At 48.6% G+C, this 18,706-nt stretch overlaps 1 protein-coding gene across 4 annotated transcripts in view; it reads left to right on the top strand.

Moving 5' to 3' along the window:
- Nucleotides 1-18,706, top strand: part of PROM1 (prominin 1) — a 158,396-nt gene that overhangs the window by 20,841 nt on the left and 118,849 nt on the right. For 2 of the 4 annotated variants that reach the window (XM_088836536.1, XM_088836535.1), the window contains exon 4: nt 14,989-15,431. In XM_088836536.1, coding sequence (XP_088692662.1) covers nt 15,212-15,431 — 220 coding nt within the window. In that variant the 5' untranslated portion in view covers nt 14,989-15,211. The other 2 variants (XM_088836534.1, XM_088836533.1) reach the window with 2 other exon arrangements.

The raw sequence follows: 18,706 nt of genomic DNA, 5'->3' as shown, positions 1-18,706 counted from the left end.
TTAGAGGGGAGTACCAACAGTAATTATTCCCAGATGGGCAAAGCAGTGTGTGCACAGAGGCAGGTTCTCTTTGTTTTTCTGGGTTTTGGTTGTTTTGCTGCACTCATTGTGTCCTTGTTGACGCGCAAGGGCTTTTCTGGTTGTGGTGAGTGGGGCTGCTCTCCACTTGCAGTGTGCAGGCCTCTCGCCTCAGAGGCTTCCCTTGTTGCAGAGCACAGGCTCCAGGGCACCTGGGCTTCAGTGGATGTAGCTCACTGACTCAGTAGATGTGGCACACGGGCTTAGTTGCCCTGAAGCATGTGTAATCTTTCTGGACCAGGGATCAAACCCATGTTCCCTGTATTGGCAAGTGGATTCTGAACCTCTGGACCACCAGGGAAGTCCTGGATACAAGTTTTGTGTTGCATAAATTAAAAGTTCCTGGGTGAATCTTTTTGGGGCTATGATAAAAACTGAAAACTAGAGAACCAGAAATTGTGGGATTTTCCTGCCTACCTCCTTCTGCAAGCTCTCAATAGCATTTGGCTGGAAAGAACCTTGCCTTCCTCAAGAAAATGAGAGTGAGTATCCTAACACTTTATAATTCTCTCACCTTTCACTGTTCTCCTGTTTCCCATACGGTTGCTAAAGGCAAATTATGACTCCCCATCTGAGTTAGTACATGTTAAAAATGATGTCAGAGGGAAAGCCAGCCATAGAGATGAGGCATTTATTCCAAAGTTACCAAAGACAGATTCAGCACATAAAATATAAAACTGCCCCACACCTGCCCCATTAAATTGTGACTGAGTTTTCCAAGTTCTCAGCAGGTTTTGTGTTTGGAATCCAGGCTCGGAGGCACTGTCTTTGGCCTGGCCCCTTTTCTGTCTTTCCTGCTCTTGCTCCAAACTGGATTGAAGTTTTCCCTCTCCATCTTTGAACCAGCATGCAGTGGGCTTGATGGATGAGTTCCAAATCTTAGCTGAAGGTTTTCAAAGCTCAAGAATGTATTTCTGACTTTTGGTTATTAAACACCAACAATACTATTTTTTTGGAATCTAAGCCCAGAGCCAAGTGGAAAAAAGAAAGATTAACAGGAAATCATGAGGTAAAACATTTATAAGAGAACCCTGCCTTGCGTGAAGCCATTCCCTTCAAAACTAGTGGAATTTCTATTAAGAACAATTACTCTCGTCCTCTTTCTGTCTCTGTCTGCCTCTCTGTCTCCCAGGTGGTCTTTACACAAATTTCAGTCTTAAGAAGATAAGTCAGTAGATGTTGGGATGATATGGATTTATTTTTCTATAGAGTCATATGCTGCCATATTTGTTAGTAACACAAACAAAATTTTTTGGAACGTAATTATTCATAGAAATTGTCAGATTAATTAGAATAATATACTCACTAACCTATTTTGTTTTAGTCTTAGACTCAGAGGAAAATTTTCAGTTCTTCATAAGGAACATCTTGCCAAAGATCAAGGATTGTTGAATGACCAGGGGTTGTGTAGTGACAATAACTGATATGTCAGTCAACACTTCATTTCTAATGTCATAAACCCTGACAACTTTTCCTGAAACTTGAGTTTGTTTTTGCAGTCCTGTTGTAATTTTTCCTTTAATATGGTTCTCTCTAAGGCAGCACTGTCCAACAGACCTGTCTGTGATATTGGAAACGTCCCATCTGCGTGCACTGTCCAAGATGGTGGCCTCTAGCCTGCTGTGGTCATTGAGTACTGCTGTTGACCAGTGAGGAAAGTGAAGCGCAGGGGTTACATGACTCACTAGGGACCACACTAGCTGTTCGTGACTGAATCTGAATGCCTCTTCTAGCTCTTTCGAGGGTGACCTGTTGTCTCGTGTTTACATTTCATCTGGGCAGGAAAAGGGAGGAGCGATTTCAGAAAGGGAGACCTAATTTTTGCATCTAATGACTCAGTGTGTATATGGGAACAGCATCACCCTCTCTGGCCTTGCCTATAACAGATGATGTAGAAATTCAGTTGGACTAAATCAAAAGGTATTCACCTCACACCCATCAGAGTGGCCATCATCAAAAAGTCTAAAAATAATAAATGTTGGAGAGGGTGTGGAAAAAAGGGAACCTCCTACACTGTTGCTGGGAATATAAACTAGGTGCAGCCACTAAAGACTATGGAAGTTCCTTATTAAAGATATGATCCACTCCTGAATACATATCTGGAAAAACTGAAAACTCTAATTTGAAAGGGTATATGCACCCCAGTGTTCATAGCAGCAGCTATTTACCATAGTGAAGACGTGGGAACAACCAAAGTGCCCAGCAACAGATGATTGCTTTAGGAAATGTTATGCATGTATATAATATATATATTTATATATATATGTCTCCCATATGTGTGTGTATATATATCTCCCAGATATATATATCTCCCATATGTGTGTGTGTATATCTATATCCCGTATATTATTCAGCAATAAAAAAAATGAAGTATTGCCATTTGCAGCAATATGGATGGACTCAGAGATATTATACATAAAGAAATAGGTCAGGCAGAGAAAGACTAATACTATATGATATCACTAATATGTGGAATCTAAAAATTAATACAAATGAATCTATATACAAAACAGAAAGAGACTCACATAGAAAACAAACTTATGGTTACCAAAGCAGAGGGGGTGAGGAGGGACAAATTAGGAATATGAGATTAACAGGTACAAACTGCTATACATAAAATAGATAAGCAACAAGGATTTACTGTATAGCACAGGGAATTATATCCAATATCTTGTAACAACCTATAATGGAATATAATCTGCAGAAAATAAAAACGAAACTCTGTCCTGTACACCTGTAACTAATGCAATATTGTAATCCATCTAGACCTCTATTAAAAAAAAAAAAAGAAAAGAAATTCAGTTGTGCTGAATAGTGAGACTGTTGGATTAGAACTCTAAGCCAAATTGAACAGAACAAATCATTAGGTCCTGTTGCTGTCTGCCTATGACTGCTCAGAACACATCTTAATATTGTTCTGTTTTTACCATTTATTCATTAATTTATTAAACACCTGCGATGGTCCAGGTAGAGTAGGTGTTGAGGGGTATGAAATGGATAAAAACAGTTAAAGCATTCAGTGTCTACAAGAAAACCAGTGGCCCACCCTTTCAATCCACAGTACACTATCTGTTGGGAGAGTACAGGCCCAGAGGGTTTCATGTTGTCTTGATGAAGGTGAAAGAGGAGTATTTTACTCTTCTTTAAGAATCTATATTAAATCTATTTAATAGAATAGATCTATTCTACTTAAGAATCTATTATTAATCTATATTTAAGCTGGCTTAAAACTCAACATTCAAAAAACGAATGGTGCCATACAGCCCCATCACTTCATGGCAAACGGATGGGGAAACAATAGAAACGGTGACTGACTTTATTTTCTTGGGCTTCAAAATCACTCCTGCCATGAAATTAAAAGATGCTTGCTCCTTGGAAGAAAAGCTATGACAAATCTAGACAGTGTATTAAAAAGCAGAGACATCGCTTTGGTGACAAAGGTCCATATAGTCACAGCTATGGTTTTTCCAGTAGTCATGTATGGATGTGACAGTTGGACCGTAAAGAAAGCTGAGCACCGAAGAATTGATGCTTCTGAACTGTGGTGTTGGAGGAGACTCTTGAGAGTCCCTGGGACTGCAAGGAGATCCAACCAGTCAATCCTAAAGGAAATCAGTCCTGGGTGTTCACTGGAAGGACTGATGCTGAAGCTGAAACTCCAATATTTTGGCCACCTGATGTGAAGAGCTGACTCACTGGAAAAGACCCTGATGCTGGGAAAGACTGAAGGCAGAAGGGGGCAGCAGAGGATTAGATGGCTGGATGGCATCACTGACTCAATGGATATGGGTTTGAGCAAATTTAGGGAGATAGTGAAGGACAGCCTGGCATGCTGCAGTCCACGGGGTCCTTTGCCTGGGAAATCTCATGGACAGAGGAGCCTGACGGACTATAGTCCATGGGGTCGCAGAGTCAGGCACTACTGCTATTGTCATTATTAGAGGTAAAAAAGAGCCTCCTGAGGCATAATTATTTTTATTTTGCAGACGAGGAAACAGGGTCAATGAGATGAAGCAGCCAGAGTCACAGGGATAAAAAGGAACAGCGTCCAAATTTGAGGCAGGAGAGCTGGCTGCTACTGGGAGGGGAGAGCTCGTCTCTGGGCCCCACTCAGAGAGGGCTGCCTTTGAGCGGAAGTGTGGGGATCTCTGGAGGTGTTCCAGTAGAGACCCGGAGCAGCTGATTAGATGTGTCAGGGTACCACCTAACCTCTCCATGCCTATAGTACAGGTTTCAGAAGTTTCCTGAGCTAGGAAATATCCTAGAAATATGCACAGTCAAGCTCAGTTTAAACTTTTAGTTTTCTTGCATTAAAAAAAATATTATTTGCTTGGTGCCCTGGGTCTTGGATCTTTAACCTTTGGTGTGGCATGGAGGATCTTATTTGCAGCCTGGGGACTCTTAGTTGTGGGCTGTGGGATGTAGCCCTCTGACAAGGGATTGAACCTGGCCCCTGCATTTGGAGGGTGGAGTCTCAGCTCCTGAACCACCAGGGAAGCCCCAAGATCAGTTTAAAAGTGAAAGTTGCTCAGTCTGTCTGACTCTTTGGGACCCCGTGGACTACACAGCCCTTGGAATTCTCCAGGCCAGAATACTGGAGTGAGTAGCCTTTCCCTTCTCCAGGGGATCTTCCCAACCCAGGGATCAGCCCAGGTCTCCTGCATTTCAGGCGGATTCTTTACCAGCTGAGCCACCAGGGAAGCTCCTCCCCACCTTTTTTTTTTTGACTTAAAGTTGTCAAACAAATAATGCTCTTTTGAGCACCTGTTTTCTGCTAGATTCTGGGGTAAGTGAAAGAACTATTAAGTCAACCTTCCTGTCCATCATTCAGTTGTCAGTCTGTCCATCTTTCCATTCATTCATCAATCCATCCATATCACAAACATGAAACACCTACTGTGTGCCTGACACTGTCCGGAAGGGAGTAGGAAGTAGTGAGTGAGGAGTGAGGTGAACCTCCGGTGACCACAGCGGGGGGGGGGGGGGCGCGTTGTTCTTGGAGAGAGCTTCACGCCCCTCACCAGTGGGGGTGGCAGGGGTGGGTGTCTGTGTTAGTCGCTCAGTTGTGCTGACTTTTAGCGACCTCATGGACTGTAGCCCGCCAGGCTTCTCTGTCCATGGAATTCTCCAGGCAAGAATACTGGAGTGGACTGCCATTCGGTTCTCCAGAGGATGGCAGGTAACTCCCAGCAAATGAAAGCTCCGTGTGTTTGGACCTGTAGCGGCTGCCTGTGTGTGTATATGGGAGCAAGGGTGGCTCTTTCTGGGTGTTCTAGCCCCAGCCACTAGCATTGCGGTTGGTACACGCTAAGGAACCAAAGGATTTTAGTTTGGTTTTATTTGGGTAAATTAAAAAAAAAAAAAAAAGGCCTTGTAATCTGTCAATAAAAGCGTCTAAGGTGGCAGAGGGAGTCAACCGAGGCAGGTCTGATTTGGAACCAGAGAGAAGTTTTCAGAAGCGCAGCGGTGTTCAAACACGCTCAGCCTGCCTCGAGGAGGCATGGGTGCTGGGAGAAGGGCGTGCGCGCCGGAGCCCGGCTCTCGCCGCAGGAAGTGGCAGCAGCTGGGTCTCCAGGAGTGCCCCGAGGCATGTGGGCAAAGCTGCCCAGCGGGTTCAACCGGGAGCGCGCGTGCAGAACCCTCAGCCGGTCCCCACCGGGGCCCCGGGCCGCGCGCTCGGCCCTCCAGCCGCAGGCGCGTACGTTTCAGGAAGCGGCGCGTTCCGGCGGCCGCATCCTCAAGTCCCCGCCCGTGAGCGCCAGTTGCGGGGGTGGGGGGCGGTCTGCAACAGGTCCCCGCGGCACCCCCCGCTCCGGACCTCGCCGGCTTGCCTCCAAGGCCGGCGCCTTTCCAGACCTGCCCTGTCCCGGGGTCTGTCTGGCAGGCGCGCGGGGCTGCGGGGCCGCCTCTCCGGAAGCCAGCCCGGTGGTCCCCGAAGCCGACTCATAAATCATTTATGAGCCGGGGCGGGGTGAGGCTGGTGGGGGGAGGCGAGGAAAGAGCCGGGGGCGGGGGGGCGGCGGCGGCGGCTAGATCTGAAGGAGAGCTGGACCCGGCGCGCGGTGAGTAGCCCCTTCGGGGCCCGGAAGGTGTCTGCGGCCCCGACCCGGGGGACTAAGCGCCCCGCTCCCAGAAAGCCGGGGGGTGGTAAATGGGGGGGAGGGGCACGCTCTGCGACCCCTGTCCCAGCCCCCGGCGCTCTCTCCCCGGCCCGCGGCAGGTGATGCCAGCCCAGAGAGCGGCAGGGGAACCGGAGGGGCTGCAGGGCGAGGTGGACCCCGCGGGAGTTCGGGTCAGGGCGCAGACGCGGGCCAACTTTGCGGGCTGCGTGCTGGGTCTTTCCACGCAGCGGAGAGGAGCCGACGGCTGTTGGGTGCGAGACGGAGATGGAAGCGCGAGCGCGACTCGGACCCCGAGGCCACCGGCTCGCTCTCTGAGAGGAGGGCGGACCAGGGAGGCGGGCCTGGGGCTTGGGAACTGGTGGTCGGTGAGGGGAGTCCCCGGGGGAGGGGGAGGTTAGTGGAACGAGGGGTGTGGGGCACTGACTCTCCCCGGCTGGATAGGGAGAGGGGTCCCCTTCCTCTGATTTGCTGAAAAGAGTACGGAGAGCGACCTACCAGCACACGTGGGGGCTCTGGGGGTGCCGTGGGCGGCCTTGTCGCCGTGCCCACGTGGGAGCGCAGTCACCCCTGGCTTGAAGCATCCCTCGGTCCACTTTCAGCGGTCGCCGGACGGAGAACGGGGTGTTGGAGGCGCACCCCGGCCGGTAAGGCGCCGGGGAGGATAACAAAGGGAAGCGTGGACAGAGGAAGATTCGCAGTGTGGGGGAGTCGGGGCCCGAGGTCAGTTTCTCCAAGTTCTCGCCGAGAGCGGCGGTGGATCGGATCGCGGGAACCGGGGGCGTACCTCTCGGGACCCCTCTCTCACCGGCGACCCCAGTCCACGCCAACCCGCGCCAGCGCCGGCCAAGTTACTCGGGCACCCCCCGGTTCCCCCGGGTGGCGAAGGATTCCTGGAGTCTCCGGGCTTCGCGCGCCCGCCCAGCCGGCCGCGGATCCTTTGTCCAGCAGCCCTGGAGAGGCTCCTGGCGCCGAGGGCGCGCGGGCAGGACGGGGCCCTGGGCCGACAGAGGGTGGCGGGAAAAGGCGGGAGCAAGCGGCGCCTCCAGCTCGGAGTAGCAACAGGTTGTGCCCTGTAGCCCGCGGCAGCTGCTGAAACTTGCTCCTGCCCCGGGGCTTGGAGGACGGTTTTCCCGGGTTCCAGAGACAGGCGGCTGAGCTTGCATAGTTTCAGCAGGTGTGTACTTGGGGTCCTGGAACGTCCCCGCCCCCGAGACTAAACTGCTGGCTGTTCCTGGGTTGCCTGAGCCGCATGACTGTTTTCGAAAGACTTGAATGTAGGCAACTTCCTATTATTCAACGTGTGTGAACTTAGGACTTTGGATCTTCTCCTCTGTCAGCGGCGGCCGCGGCGGAGCGGAGGCTGTTGCTCTTGGCAGGGGCGGTCCAGACCCTCTGTTGACTGCCAGGTGTGTGTGCGGCCACGTCCTGTACCTGTATTACATCGCCAGCCCTCCCACGCCATTCAAGACCCCATTTCACAGATAGCAATGAGAACCGCACGGGGACTGTAAACAACTGCTGTTACTCAGGTTATCAGTGGGACTAGAGACTTCCTCCTCTTAAAAGCCAGGGCCCTCTGTTCCCTGATACAGTGCCTTTTAATTAGTTTTCTTAATGTATCCCATTTAACTTCCTTATGAGTTCTGGGCTTCCCTGATAGCTCAGTTAGTAAAGAATCTGCCTGCAACGCAGGAGACCCGGGTTTGATTCCTGGATCAGGAAGATCCACTGGAGAAGGGATAAGCTACCCACTCTGGTATTCTTGAGCTTCTCTTGTGGCTCAGCTCATAAAGAATCCACCCGCAATGCGGGAGACCTGGGTTCAATCCCTGGGTTGGAAAGATCCCCTGGAGAAGGGACAGGTGACCCACTCCAGTATTCCGGGCTGGAGAATTCCATGGACTGCATAGTCCATGGGGTCCCAAAGAGTAGAACACAACTGAGGGACTTGCACTTTCACTTTATGAGTTCCATGCTGGACTATTCCTGTGTATCTAGTGTGGTGAAGCAAAGTGCATCAAAGAACAGGTAGAAAATAATAAAGCGAATATTGTTTTGTTGGGACCACTTACAGTATGAAGGAAGTCAGTTTGTAGGGAGCAAGAGTTCACACTGAGATTAGTTCAAAGTCAGGATGCATTGTTACAGATGATCGAAAGCAATTCTGCATAATTTTAGCAGAAAAGAGACTGGATACTGGGTGGCTTAGTGATGGGACCGAAAGACTGGCTAGCCAGGCTTGGGAGCCCAGAGGAGTGGACTCGGGGCTTGCAGCAGGATTCCTGATGGGATACAGCCGTGGCCGTCATGAGGCTCTGACTGTGGCTGCTCGCGTGTTGCCATCACTGAAGCTGAAACTGCCACTGCTGCCCTGTGTCTCGTGCACAAGCCCAGGAGTGAGCGTCTGATTGGCTGAGCCTGGGCTCAGTTTGGGTACCTCAGCAGCTTCCCAGGTGGCACCAGTGGTCAGTGCAGGAGACGCAAGAGATGTGGGCTAGATCCCTAGGTCGGAAAGATCCCCTGGAGGAGGGCATGGCAACCCACTGCAGTATTCTTGCCTGGAAAACCCCATGGACAGAGGAGCCTGGCAGGCTGCAATCTATGTGGTCCCAAAGAGTCAGATAGGACTTAGTGACTTAGCATGCACACATCCTTACTGAGTGCCTACTATGTGCCAGGTTCCAAGGGCACCAAAATGGGGAAGTCAGGGGCCCCACAAAGCTACTGGGCTTGGTCAGCTCAGTGCAACCGAAGAAAGATGTTTGGGGAGGTTTTGCTTCACGTCTGTTGTTCTGCAGTTGTGTTTGGGAGGATGGAGGTGTCTTTGGAAAGCTGCATGGATTAGTCAGGAACACTGCTGGTTCTCAAGCCTTCGTTGTCTAAGCATCAGTCACCAGGGTAGAAGGCTAAAAATGCAGATTAATGGGCTACATCTCCAGAAATGCAGTCTGATAATCTCACTTTAAACAAAGACCCTTGCTCTTGTCCGCACTCCACTGTGCTGGAGGAGGCATGAGCCCTAGCTCGAGCTAGAAATAAACACCATTCTTGCTTTTGCATTGCTGCGAGTGTCTTATTCTACCAGTATGGGGGGACCGGACTCAGGGCATAACATTTGGGGCCTTGTCCGGGATCCCTCTGACTGGGGAGAATAACTCTCTCCCGGCAGAAGGGGTTCATCAGCCCGGAGGAGGGCTGATTACAGCACCGGTGCCAGGTCTGATCAGGGGCAAATTGATTGCTGTAGCCGGCGTAAGGCCGAGGCCCAGCATTCGTGCTGGAAGGCAGCTGGCTCTGCGGGAGAGAGGTCTCTCCCCATCTGGAATCTGGTGGGCAGTGGACGCCCTTCGAAGATTTATAAAAAGGACTTTTGGATAAATACCAAGTTTCTGAACTGGGATTTGGCTGAGTTCTTGAAGAGCACCCAAGGTTTGTTTCTGAAGCTTGTCTCAGTGATCTATCTTTGGATGAAGATCAGATGCCTCATGACCTGCAACCAGGACTAGAAAAAGACATAATTTAAGGGACTGTCTCCAACCTGGATGGAAGGACTTACTTTTTGCAGAAGAAACTACACTACACCAGGATGAGAAGACGACGACATCAGAGGCAGACAGCTTGCCCAAGATGCTGGACCTGATTCGTATGATCATTTATAATGTTTTCTTGACTTCTTAGACCTCTGCATATAAATCAAATGCTTTTCTACCATAGGCCTAGTTTTAGAAATTAATCCCATTGTAGGGTTTGTAGACATGTAAAAGCTCATTTTGCTTATACAAAAACTCTGTTAGACTTATGCCATCCTAATGTCCTTAAACCATGGCAACAGTCTGCTTCTAAATAGGAAAATTAAAAACAATAGCTGGAAATCAGAGTCAGGGCTATGGGAAATCCAAGATGGCTGCTTGGCTTTTCCCAGCTCCCTGACAAACCTCATTTTTTATTTGACGGGTTAAAGCCTTCCTAGATACAGGGTTAATGTCTCCATAATGAAAAATCATGGAATATTAAGTTTTGTAAATTGTTAAATTAAGTTTCTAGTTTTGTTAATTAAGGTCTAGTGTTTACCAAGACTCACTGCTGAGACAGTTCCTTGTTACGTGATACTGCTAAAAGATTTAATTAAGTTATTAAAAAGGACACTCTAGGTTAGTTTCTAAGGCTTATCTCAGTAACCAATCTTCAGATAAAGGTCAGATGCTCCATAATGTACAACCAGGAGATTAACACCAGGCTATCGGAGAAGGAAATGGCAACCCACTCCAGTGTTCTTGCCTGGAGAATCCCAGGGACGTGGGAGCCCGGTGGGCTGCCATCTATGGGGTCGCACAGAGTCGGACACGACTGAAGCGACTTAGCAGCAGCAGCAGCAGCATAGTCATTTAACAAATGAAGTCAGGTGACTTGGGGTATACCAGGCTTTATCTAATAAATGTTCTTGACTTATAATTCTTATTTTGCTAATAACTGCTAGCTATGGCTATATTATTTTCTGTCACTTGTTTCACTGAGCCTGTGATATAATGCTGATATGCAGTTCCATATGAGATCAATAATTGTAATAATGTGACTCTGGGTATGAGAAAAAGCAACAAGAGGGAATATTTTCCTGGACCAGGAGGCTAGTAAGACAGTGGTCCAGAGACTTTTGCTACTTGCAAGGCCTGGTCCAATTTTAGCACACTGAGTGGCCCATCGCTTACCTAGACCTGGGAATGAGCCTTCCCAGCACCGCGGGACACAATGGCCATAAAATGGTGTCACATGGTCAGATATGTGGCTATGAAGGGACCCTGCTGACTGGAAGTTGGTACTTGCCAGCTGCCTCTACAAAGATTACATCATGACCATTCCAAGCTGCTGACCTTCAACACCCCCTGAAAGAAGTTCAGGGTGAAAATCAGGAATGAGGCACTCTGTGCTCTGAAAAAAACTGGCAGAACAGGCCTTCAGATAGTCAGATCTTTTCAGAAAAAGGTTTTATGAGTTCCAATTCTTGCATCTTCTCATACCTAGAAAAACACTGACGTCATTAATGGTGACATCTGCTTTGGCTATTAAAATTTTTTTTTTAACAATTAAAAGTCAAAATAGAGTAGCTATGGTTCAGACATCCTGGGAAATAACTATTTCCCAGATATCCTGAAAAATGATATTATGGGTGTGATTTCAGATTAGACGCTGTGACCTAATGTAGAACTTAATGCTTCTGTAATGCATTTTTGCTTCTGTACTTTGCTTGCTGCTTGCTGCTCGTAAAACCAAAGTTACTCCATTTTAGATAAGGTTGTTTTTAAAGATTCCTAAAATTGAAAAAAAAAAACAAAGACCCAGTTTTGTGCTGATGCAGCTCTTGGGTCTGGAGCCATCCTGGGGTTTCTGCTGGCAGTTCTCTGATGGCTCTCAGTGGGTCTTGCTACTGAATGTGCCAAAATACCCAGACCTTGAAAGCACAGCAGTTCGAACTGAGATGAAAACTTCTTCCTTGGCACCTTGACTTTTATCTGTAGTCTGGTGTTTCATAAGTAATGAGGTTTCGAAATGTTCTTAGAAGTGGCTTCAGAAGTTAAGAGGGACCTCCACTCGGGAGCAGGATGCATGCGCTGCTCGGGTGCTGCCCTGACCCAGTGGACAGCTCATCTTCACCTTTCCTGAGGGATGTCTCCACCCCTCTCCTCACTGAGGATGGCTGGAGTCTGTTTATTCACAGCGTCTCCCCTCGCTGGGTTTCTCTCTGTCCCCAGCGGAACCTTGGTGGCATTTCCGGGAAGTCAGCCTTCCTTAGCAGCTGAGCCTTTAATCCTTCCAGCGGCTGTGCTCCTGCGTGTCCTCTCGCAGAAAACACGACGTGTGTGCAGTGTGTGCCTGTGCGTGTGCATGTCCGCCTGTGGAGTGTATGCACCTGGTGTGTTCCGTGTGTGTTGTGGGTATGTGAGCTGTGTGTCAGTGTGAGAGCCTGAGTCGTGTGTGTGATGTGTGTGCATGTCCACCCGTGGAGTGTATGCACCTGGTGTGTTCCGTGTGTGTTGTGGGTATGTGAGCTGTGTGTCAGTGTGAGAGCCTGAGTCGTGTGTGTGATGTGTGTGCATGTCCGCCCGTGGAGTGTATGCACCTGGTGTGTTCCGTGTGTGTTGTGGGTATGTGAGCTGTGTGTCAGTGTGAGAGCCCAAGTTGTGTGTGTGATGTGTGTGCATGTCCGCCCGTGGAGTGTATGCACCTGGTGTGTTCCGTGTGTCAGTGTGAGAGCCCAAGTCGTGTGTGTGATGTGTGTGCATGTCCGCCTGTGGAGTGTATGCACCTGGTGTATTCCGTGTGTGTTGTGTCTATGTGAGTTGTGTGTCCGTGTGCCTGCCCGAGTCATGTGTGTGAGGCGCGTGCATGTCCGCCTGCCCACCCGCAGGAGCGTGGTCGTACCTGAATAACCACACGCCCCTCCATTGCATCTTCCTCCTGCCCTGTTCAGCCCTGCGGAGGTGCAGACGGGCTTGGCAGCGGCTGACTTGCTGTGTCTCCTTCTTTTTATCTGTTCTCTCTGGGAGAGATTTGGAGATGGATCAGGGGGCTGATTCGTGGTTCAGTTCAGTTCAGTCGCTCAGTCGTGTCCGACTCTTTGTGACCCCATGAATCATAGCACACCAGGCCTCCCTGTCCATCACCAACTCCCGGAGTTCACTCAGACTCATGTCCATCGAGTCGGTGATGCCATCCAGCCATCTCATTCTCTGTCGTCCCCTTCTCCTCCTGCCCCCTGATTCGTGGTGGAAACCGTGAAAGGCTCGAGCGCTTCCGAGCCCGAGCACAGGTTGTTGGCAGGGATTGTCCTTTAGAAATACCAACCAGGGTCCCGGTGTGTCTGTGTTCGTGGGTGAGGTGGACCCGAAAGCTTGGGGTCCATGAAGGTGGCACTGGGCACCACTGGGGAGCCAGACAGCCCATGGTTTGATAGGGGGAGAATCAAGGGTCCTTCCATTGGCAGGTCTGTACGGATGGGCCTGGAGTGGGACGGGGCTTAGAAGATGAGGTGGTTCTAAGGGCACCTGATGTGAATGAATGTCTTCACTCAGATGGCTCATTCCCTCCTGCTTCTGGCCTGGGGCTTTCTTTGACTTGGTGGAATATAGTGAGTCCTCTGGCCTCTTGTACAAATGTGTCCGTTTCTTGGTGGTCCCTCTCCCTCATCTTGTGTGTGTTTCTGGAGAAAGTGAAAGAACGTGAAGTTGCTCTTTGCAACCCCATGGACTGTAGCCCACCAGGCTTCTCCATCCATGGAATTTTCTAGGCAAGAATACTGGGATGGGTTGCCGTTTCCTTCTCCAGGGGGTCTTCCTGACCCAGGGATTGAACCCTTTACCATCTGAACCACCAAGGAATCCCTATGTGTTTCTGGAGCAACCCGTCCTTACTTTGAAAATTAGTGAGTGAAATACACGAAATAAAGTCAGGTGTTCCTGCCCCCAGAGGAGGACAGGCAGAGCGTGGCTGCCCCAGGAAGTTCTCTCTCGAGTCCCCCCGCCCAGTGCCTTGGCACAAGCCGAGCTCTTGGTCTGGGTTATGTGGTTGCCTGTTGCGCAGCTCACACTGAGCCCTGCCTGTGCGCCCTCCTCGTGCTCAGCTCTGGGGAGAGAAACTCCAGGAGCACAGGGTCCACACCGCCCCCACTGGATGCTGGGTTGGGAGCTGATTTTGGTTCCTGATCTTTCTCCCCGTCCCCAGGGGAGGGCGGGGGTCTCCTGCTGCTCAGCTTCTCATTTCCTGGACCCTGAGTCATCCAGGGGGTGACTTGAGATGGGGACTTCCATCAGGGTGACCTGGTGAGTGTGTTAGAAAGACAGAAAGCAGCGTCACCTGGCCTTATAAAGTTTGGTCTCTGCCCTTGAGACCATGCTCTTCCAGTTTGGGTTGAGGGGAGTGAAGAGATAAAGTTGGATCAGTGAGCGTATTAGTGAGATGAAAGATGGAGTAAAACACGTCTCCAGAAATGGGGTTGTTGCTGTTTGTTGTTTAGTCCTGACTGTTTTGTGACCCCGTGGACTGTAGCCCGCTAGGCTCCTCTGTCCATGGGATTTCCCGGCAAGAATACTGGAGTGGGTTGCCATTGCCTCCTCTGGCAAGAATACTGGAGTGGGTTGCCATTGCCTCCTCCAGGGGATCTTCCCCACCCGTGTCCCCTTCATTGCAGGTGGATTCTTTACCACTGAGCCAGATCACCGAGCCCATTAATAAAGTAAAACACAAAATAAGACATATCTGCGGAGACGGGGAGAACAGCCCAAAACTGGAGGAAAAGTGAGCATCTTATCTATTGCTGGGGGGCTGTGCCTCTTTGAGATGGACGGCTCTGCAGGGAGGTTGTCTCAGAGTTGGGAGAATCCAGGTGTGGGCTCTGAAAGCCACCTACTGGGTGTGAGTTCTGGCCTACTGTTAGTCAGCCGTGGCCTCGGGCAAGTCACTGAGATTCTCTGAGTCAGTTTCCTCATCTGTAAAATGGGATAATGCCTTAAGTGATTTCCTACCTGTGGGCATGTAGAAGGTTTTCAGATACGGTTGAGTGTCAGCTTCTGAGACTGCACAGTCACTCCACTGCCTGGTGTTCCTGGGTCTGGCTCCTGGTGGGTGACCTTCTAGCTTTCCTGCCCCCACGCTTGGAGCAGGCTCTGTGTTTCTTCCCCAGCAGCGGATTAGGCTAAGCGCTTGCTCTAAAGCCTGGCAGCCTCTCCACCAGGCGAGCTGCGGGTGTGGGCAGGCTGCAGGCATTAGTGACCCCGGTCCCTTATCTCCCTGCCAGGGATGCTGCTTTGATGGACTGAGTCCCCCTCCCCTGCCTGCCGGAGAACGTTCTCTGCTGCCCTTTGCTGCATGCCAGCCCGGCCAGGAAACTGAGGACACCACAGACTCAACCATCACGACACTTCTGCACAGGAACGCGCTTCTGCTGTCCCCAGGGCTTCCAGAACCCCTGACGCGGGTGGCCTCCAGTACCACCTCATGTTCGGGGCATCTTGCTAGCCATGGCCCTCCTCCTTGGCTTCCTCCTGCTGCTGGGACTCTGTGAGGACACTGTGTCAGAGGAGCCGTCGTCATCCGGGTACCGTCCTGATGGTTTGGAATTCCAGTTGCCTCCACCCTCCTATCAGACCAGCGACTCTTATGATCCTGGTCCCACTGGCTTCTTCTTTGAGATCGTGCGCCTCTTTGTCCAAATTGTGCAGCCCAGTGCTTTCCCTGAAGGTAAGTCCCTGGGAAAAGGTAGAATTTGTTTCCTAACACCACTCTCGGGCACACACGCATTAGTGTTGTTAATGACAGCGTGATCGGAGGAGGAAATATTCTGTGTGGTCAAGTGTGAGAATCTGAGTGATGGAGTTTCACAGGAGCAGAAAGCATTTCGATGGAAGTTAAGAAAATCAAGTGAAATAGGTTGTCAGGAACGTGATGATAAGAAAATGAAACTGAACTGTGTTGCCATGTTGTTCTTCCAATTCTTTATCCTCCGTCCCCTCCTTTTTTGTGTTGGTTGGAGAATTGAATTATCCTCAAGTTCCTACCAAAGGTAAAAGGTAGGGTAAAAATGCGAATTCCCTGCCATCAAATGAGGAGTTAATAATGACCACTCATGCACATTGAAAGTTACAAATTTAACTCTCCTCCACCTACCATGATATGTGGTTTTGACACTGCTTTGGGCTAGGTCAGGTGGACCACACCTGTTACCTGGGTAACGTGTTTGCTTCAGTTCTAAGAGTCTGAGTCTGAGGACAGGAGGGAACTTTGCTGGCATCGTGCAGTTGCTCTGTGTATGTGCCACTGTCTGGCCTTAGCACTGGGGCTAATCTGTACTGGGAAATCTTCGGGGTGTGTGTTTTCAGGAATGGGATTATGAAAATGTAAGTGGTCTATGGGAAGTGTCTGCTATTATGGTTTGGCAGCCTAAATTTTTATTGATTTAATGTTAGATCTAGCTTAGGCTTGTTCTTTTAACTGTGAAGATTTGTATACTGTCATTGATTATTAAGTGTTATAAAATTTGTGGTAGTCTTGATCATCTTCCTAAGATGGATAGCCATTGTTCATAAGAAGATTATTTGTGAGAGAGAGAGGAGAGAGAGAATGTATTTAGTGAACTTTAGCACCTGTTTATATTATGGGCAGTTTATTTTCTTAATATACATTTACATAGAATTTTTTACATGTATTTGTCTCAGATTAAGCAGTTGAAACAGTCTGAAGTGTAGTTCTCAAATTTTTTGTTAGTTTAAATTTCAAATCAGTGAAGTAAATCACTGTGAGCCCTTCTGTTGTAGAAGAGAGTCCTGCGCAAGCACTGGTTACTGTTTACATCACTGCCTAAAAGACTCAATCTGGAAGTCCGAAGGACGGAAGCAGAAGACACGTTGAGTTTATTTTTCATATTGAATACACGTTCACGCTTCTCAGTAGATACCTCTTCTTTTATCTTTAGACTTGATGTAAATATAATTGAGTAAATACACGGTTGACCAAAAAGTTGGTTGGAGGTTTTCTGTAACATGTTATGCAAAAACCCTCACAAACTTTTTGACCAGTAAGTATCTGGTGGTTCAGTGATAAAGAACGCACCTGAAAGTGCAGGAGGCCCAGGTTCGATCCCTGGGTTGAGAAAATCCCCTGGAAAAGGAAATAGCAACCCACTCCAGTATTCTTGCCTGAAGAATCGCATGGACAGAGAAACCTGGTGGGCTACAGTCCAGGGGGGTCACAGAGAGTTGGACACGACTGAGCACACGTGCAGGCAAGCACAAATGCCTACTAGTGATTTTAGTATTGGCTTCTTTTTTATGTAGGAAACATAGAATGCAGTGTCTGATATGAATTTGCAATGACTTCTTTAAAAAGATTGTGAGGGTTCTTTGTGTCTTTCTAAGGCAGATCACGTAATCAGTTAATCCTGTAATCTCTTTCCATATGTTTATTTTTCTCCCTCTGGGTTTCATAGGAAGACTTCCTCACACTGGTTTCACTAGGGAAGACAGTATTTTTGAAGGTCTTCACTCGAATGATCAGGTTAAAAGGTGTCTTACTTCCAGTGCTTCTAGGGTTTTCACCTCCAACAACATGATTAGTGTGGAATTTAAATCCTAATGTAATCTTAGGGTGTTAGCCTTCCTTGTCCCTTGACCTTCATCAATGCTTATTACTTTGGAGAAAGAAGGTCCCAGAAGGAGATCAGAGTAGACCAACACTGCCCCTTTCAAAAAGCTTGTCAGGCTACTTGGAGAATATAATAGCGAACTTAGCAGCTGATGCTTGCAAGTGTTGGCTTTCTTCCACCGCTTCCTTCTTATACCTTCCACTCAGTTATGAACTTTCATAGTAGCTTCAAAGTGCTCATTAGGTGCCTTGCAATATAAAGGCCACTAGGGCACAGTCATGGTTTTCTGGGGTTTTTTCCCCTTTTTCACATGACTTTTTTAAAAAAATTGAAGTGTAGTTTATTTACAGATTTACAGTGTGTGTTAGTTTCAGGCGTTCATCACGTTGATTCAGTTTTTTTTGTGTGTGTGTGTATAGTGTATTTATATACGTATTCTTTTCAGATTCCTTGCCCCAGTTCCCTGTGCTGTACATAGGTCTTTGTTGGTTATCTGTTTTATATACAGTAGTGTGTATATGTCAGTCGCATCCTCCCAGTTTATCCCTCCCCGCCATCCCCCTTAGTACCCATGGGTTTGTTTTCTGTGTCTCTGGGTCTGTTTCTGTTTTGTAAGTAAGTTCATTTGTGTTGTTTTGTTTTAGACTCTACACGTAAATGATATCAAATGATATTTGTGTGCCTCTGTCTTACTTCACGTAGTGCGGTCATCTCCAGGTCCGTCCATGTTGCTGCCATTGGCATTATTTCGTCCTTTTTTATGGCTGAGTGATATTCCGTTGTGCGTTGCACCACCTCTTCAGTATCCATCCCTCTGTTGATGAGCACTTGCTTTCCTGTCTTGTCCACTGTGAATAGTGTTGCGGTGACCTTTGGGGCCAGTGCATTTTATGAGCCCCAGAACGAAGGCTGAGGTCTTCATAATTTAAGATGCAGAGACAGAGAGGGAGAGGTGGATTTTTGTGTATTAGCTAACTTAATACATTAATCAAAACAGGAAACTTCAGGATGAGTCCTCTGTGGAGTAACATCTTCACAGAGGATCAGATCCCACAGGTCTGTTCTTTCATGTGAGGGAGTAGAAGTGTTTTGGGGGCACAATCCCAGTGCAGGGGCAGAAGAGGAAGGGAGGCCCTGGAACCCAGCTCCCTCTTCTTGTGCCGTAGGACCTGGGGAGTTTTCCAAGTTTACATCCTGTGTCCAACCAAAATGGAATAGCCAGTTTTGCATTTGGAACTCTCTAAAGAGAAGCACATTATTTTGCCAACAAAGGCCCATATACTCAAGGCTATGGTTTTTCCAGTAGTCATGTATGGATGTGAGAGTTGGACCATAAAGAAGACTGAGCAGCAGTTGATGCTTTTAAACTATGGTT

The sequence above is a fragment of the Moschus berezovskii genome, chromosome 5 (assembly GCF_049115385.1).
Source record: "Moschus berezovskii isolate FMDL1 chromosome 5, NW_MosBer_1.0, whole genome shotgun sequence".
NCBI classification, from domain to species: Eukaryota; Metazoa; Chordata; class Mammalia; order Artiodactyla; family Moschidae; genus Moschus; species Moschus berezovskii.
This window is presented reverse-complemented; position numbering and strand designations above follow the sequence as displayed.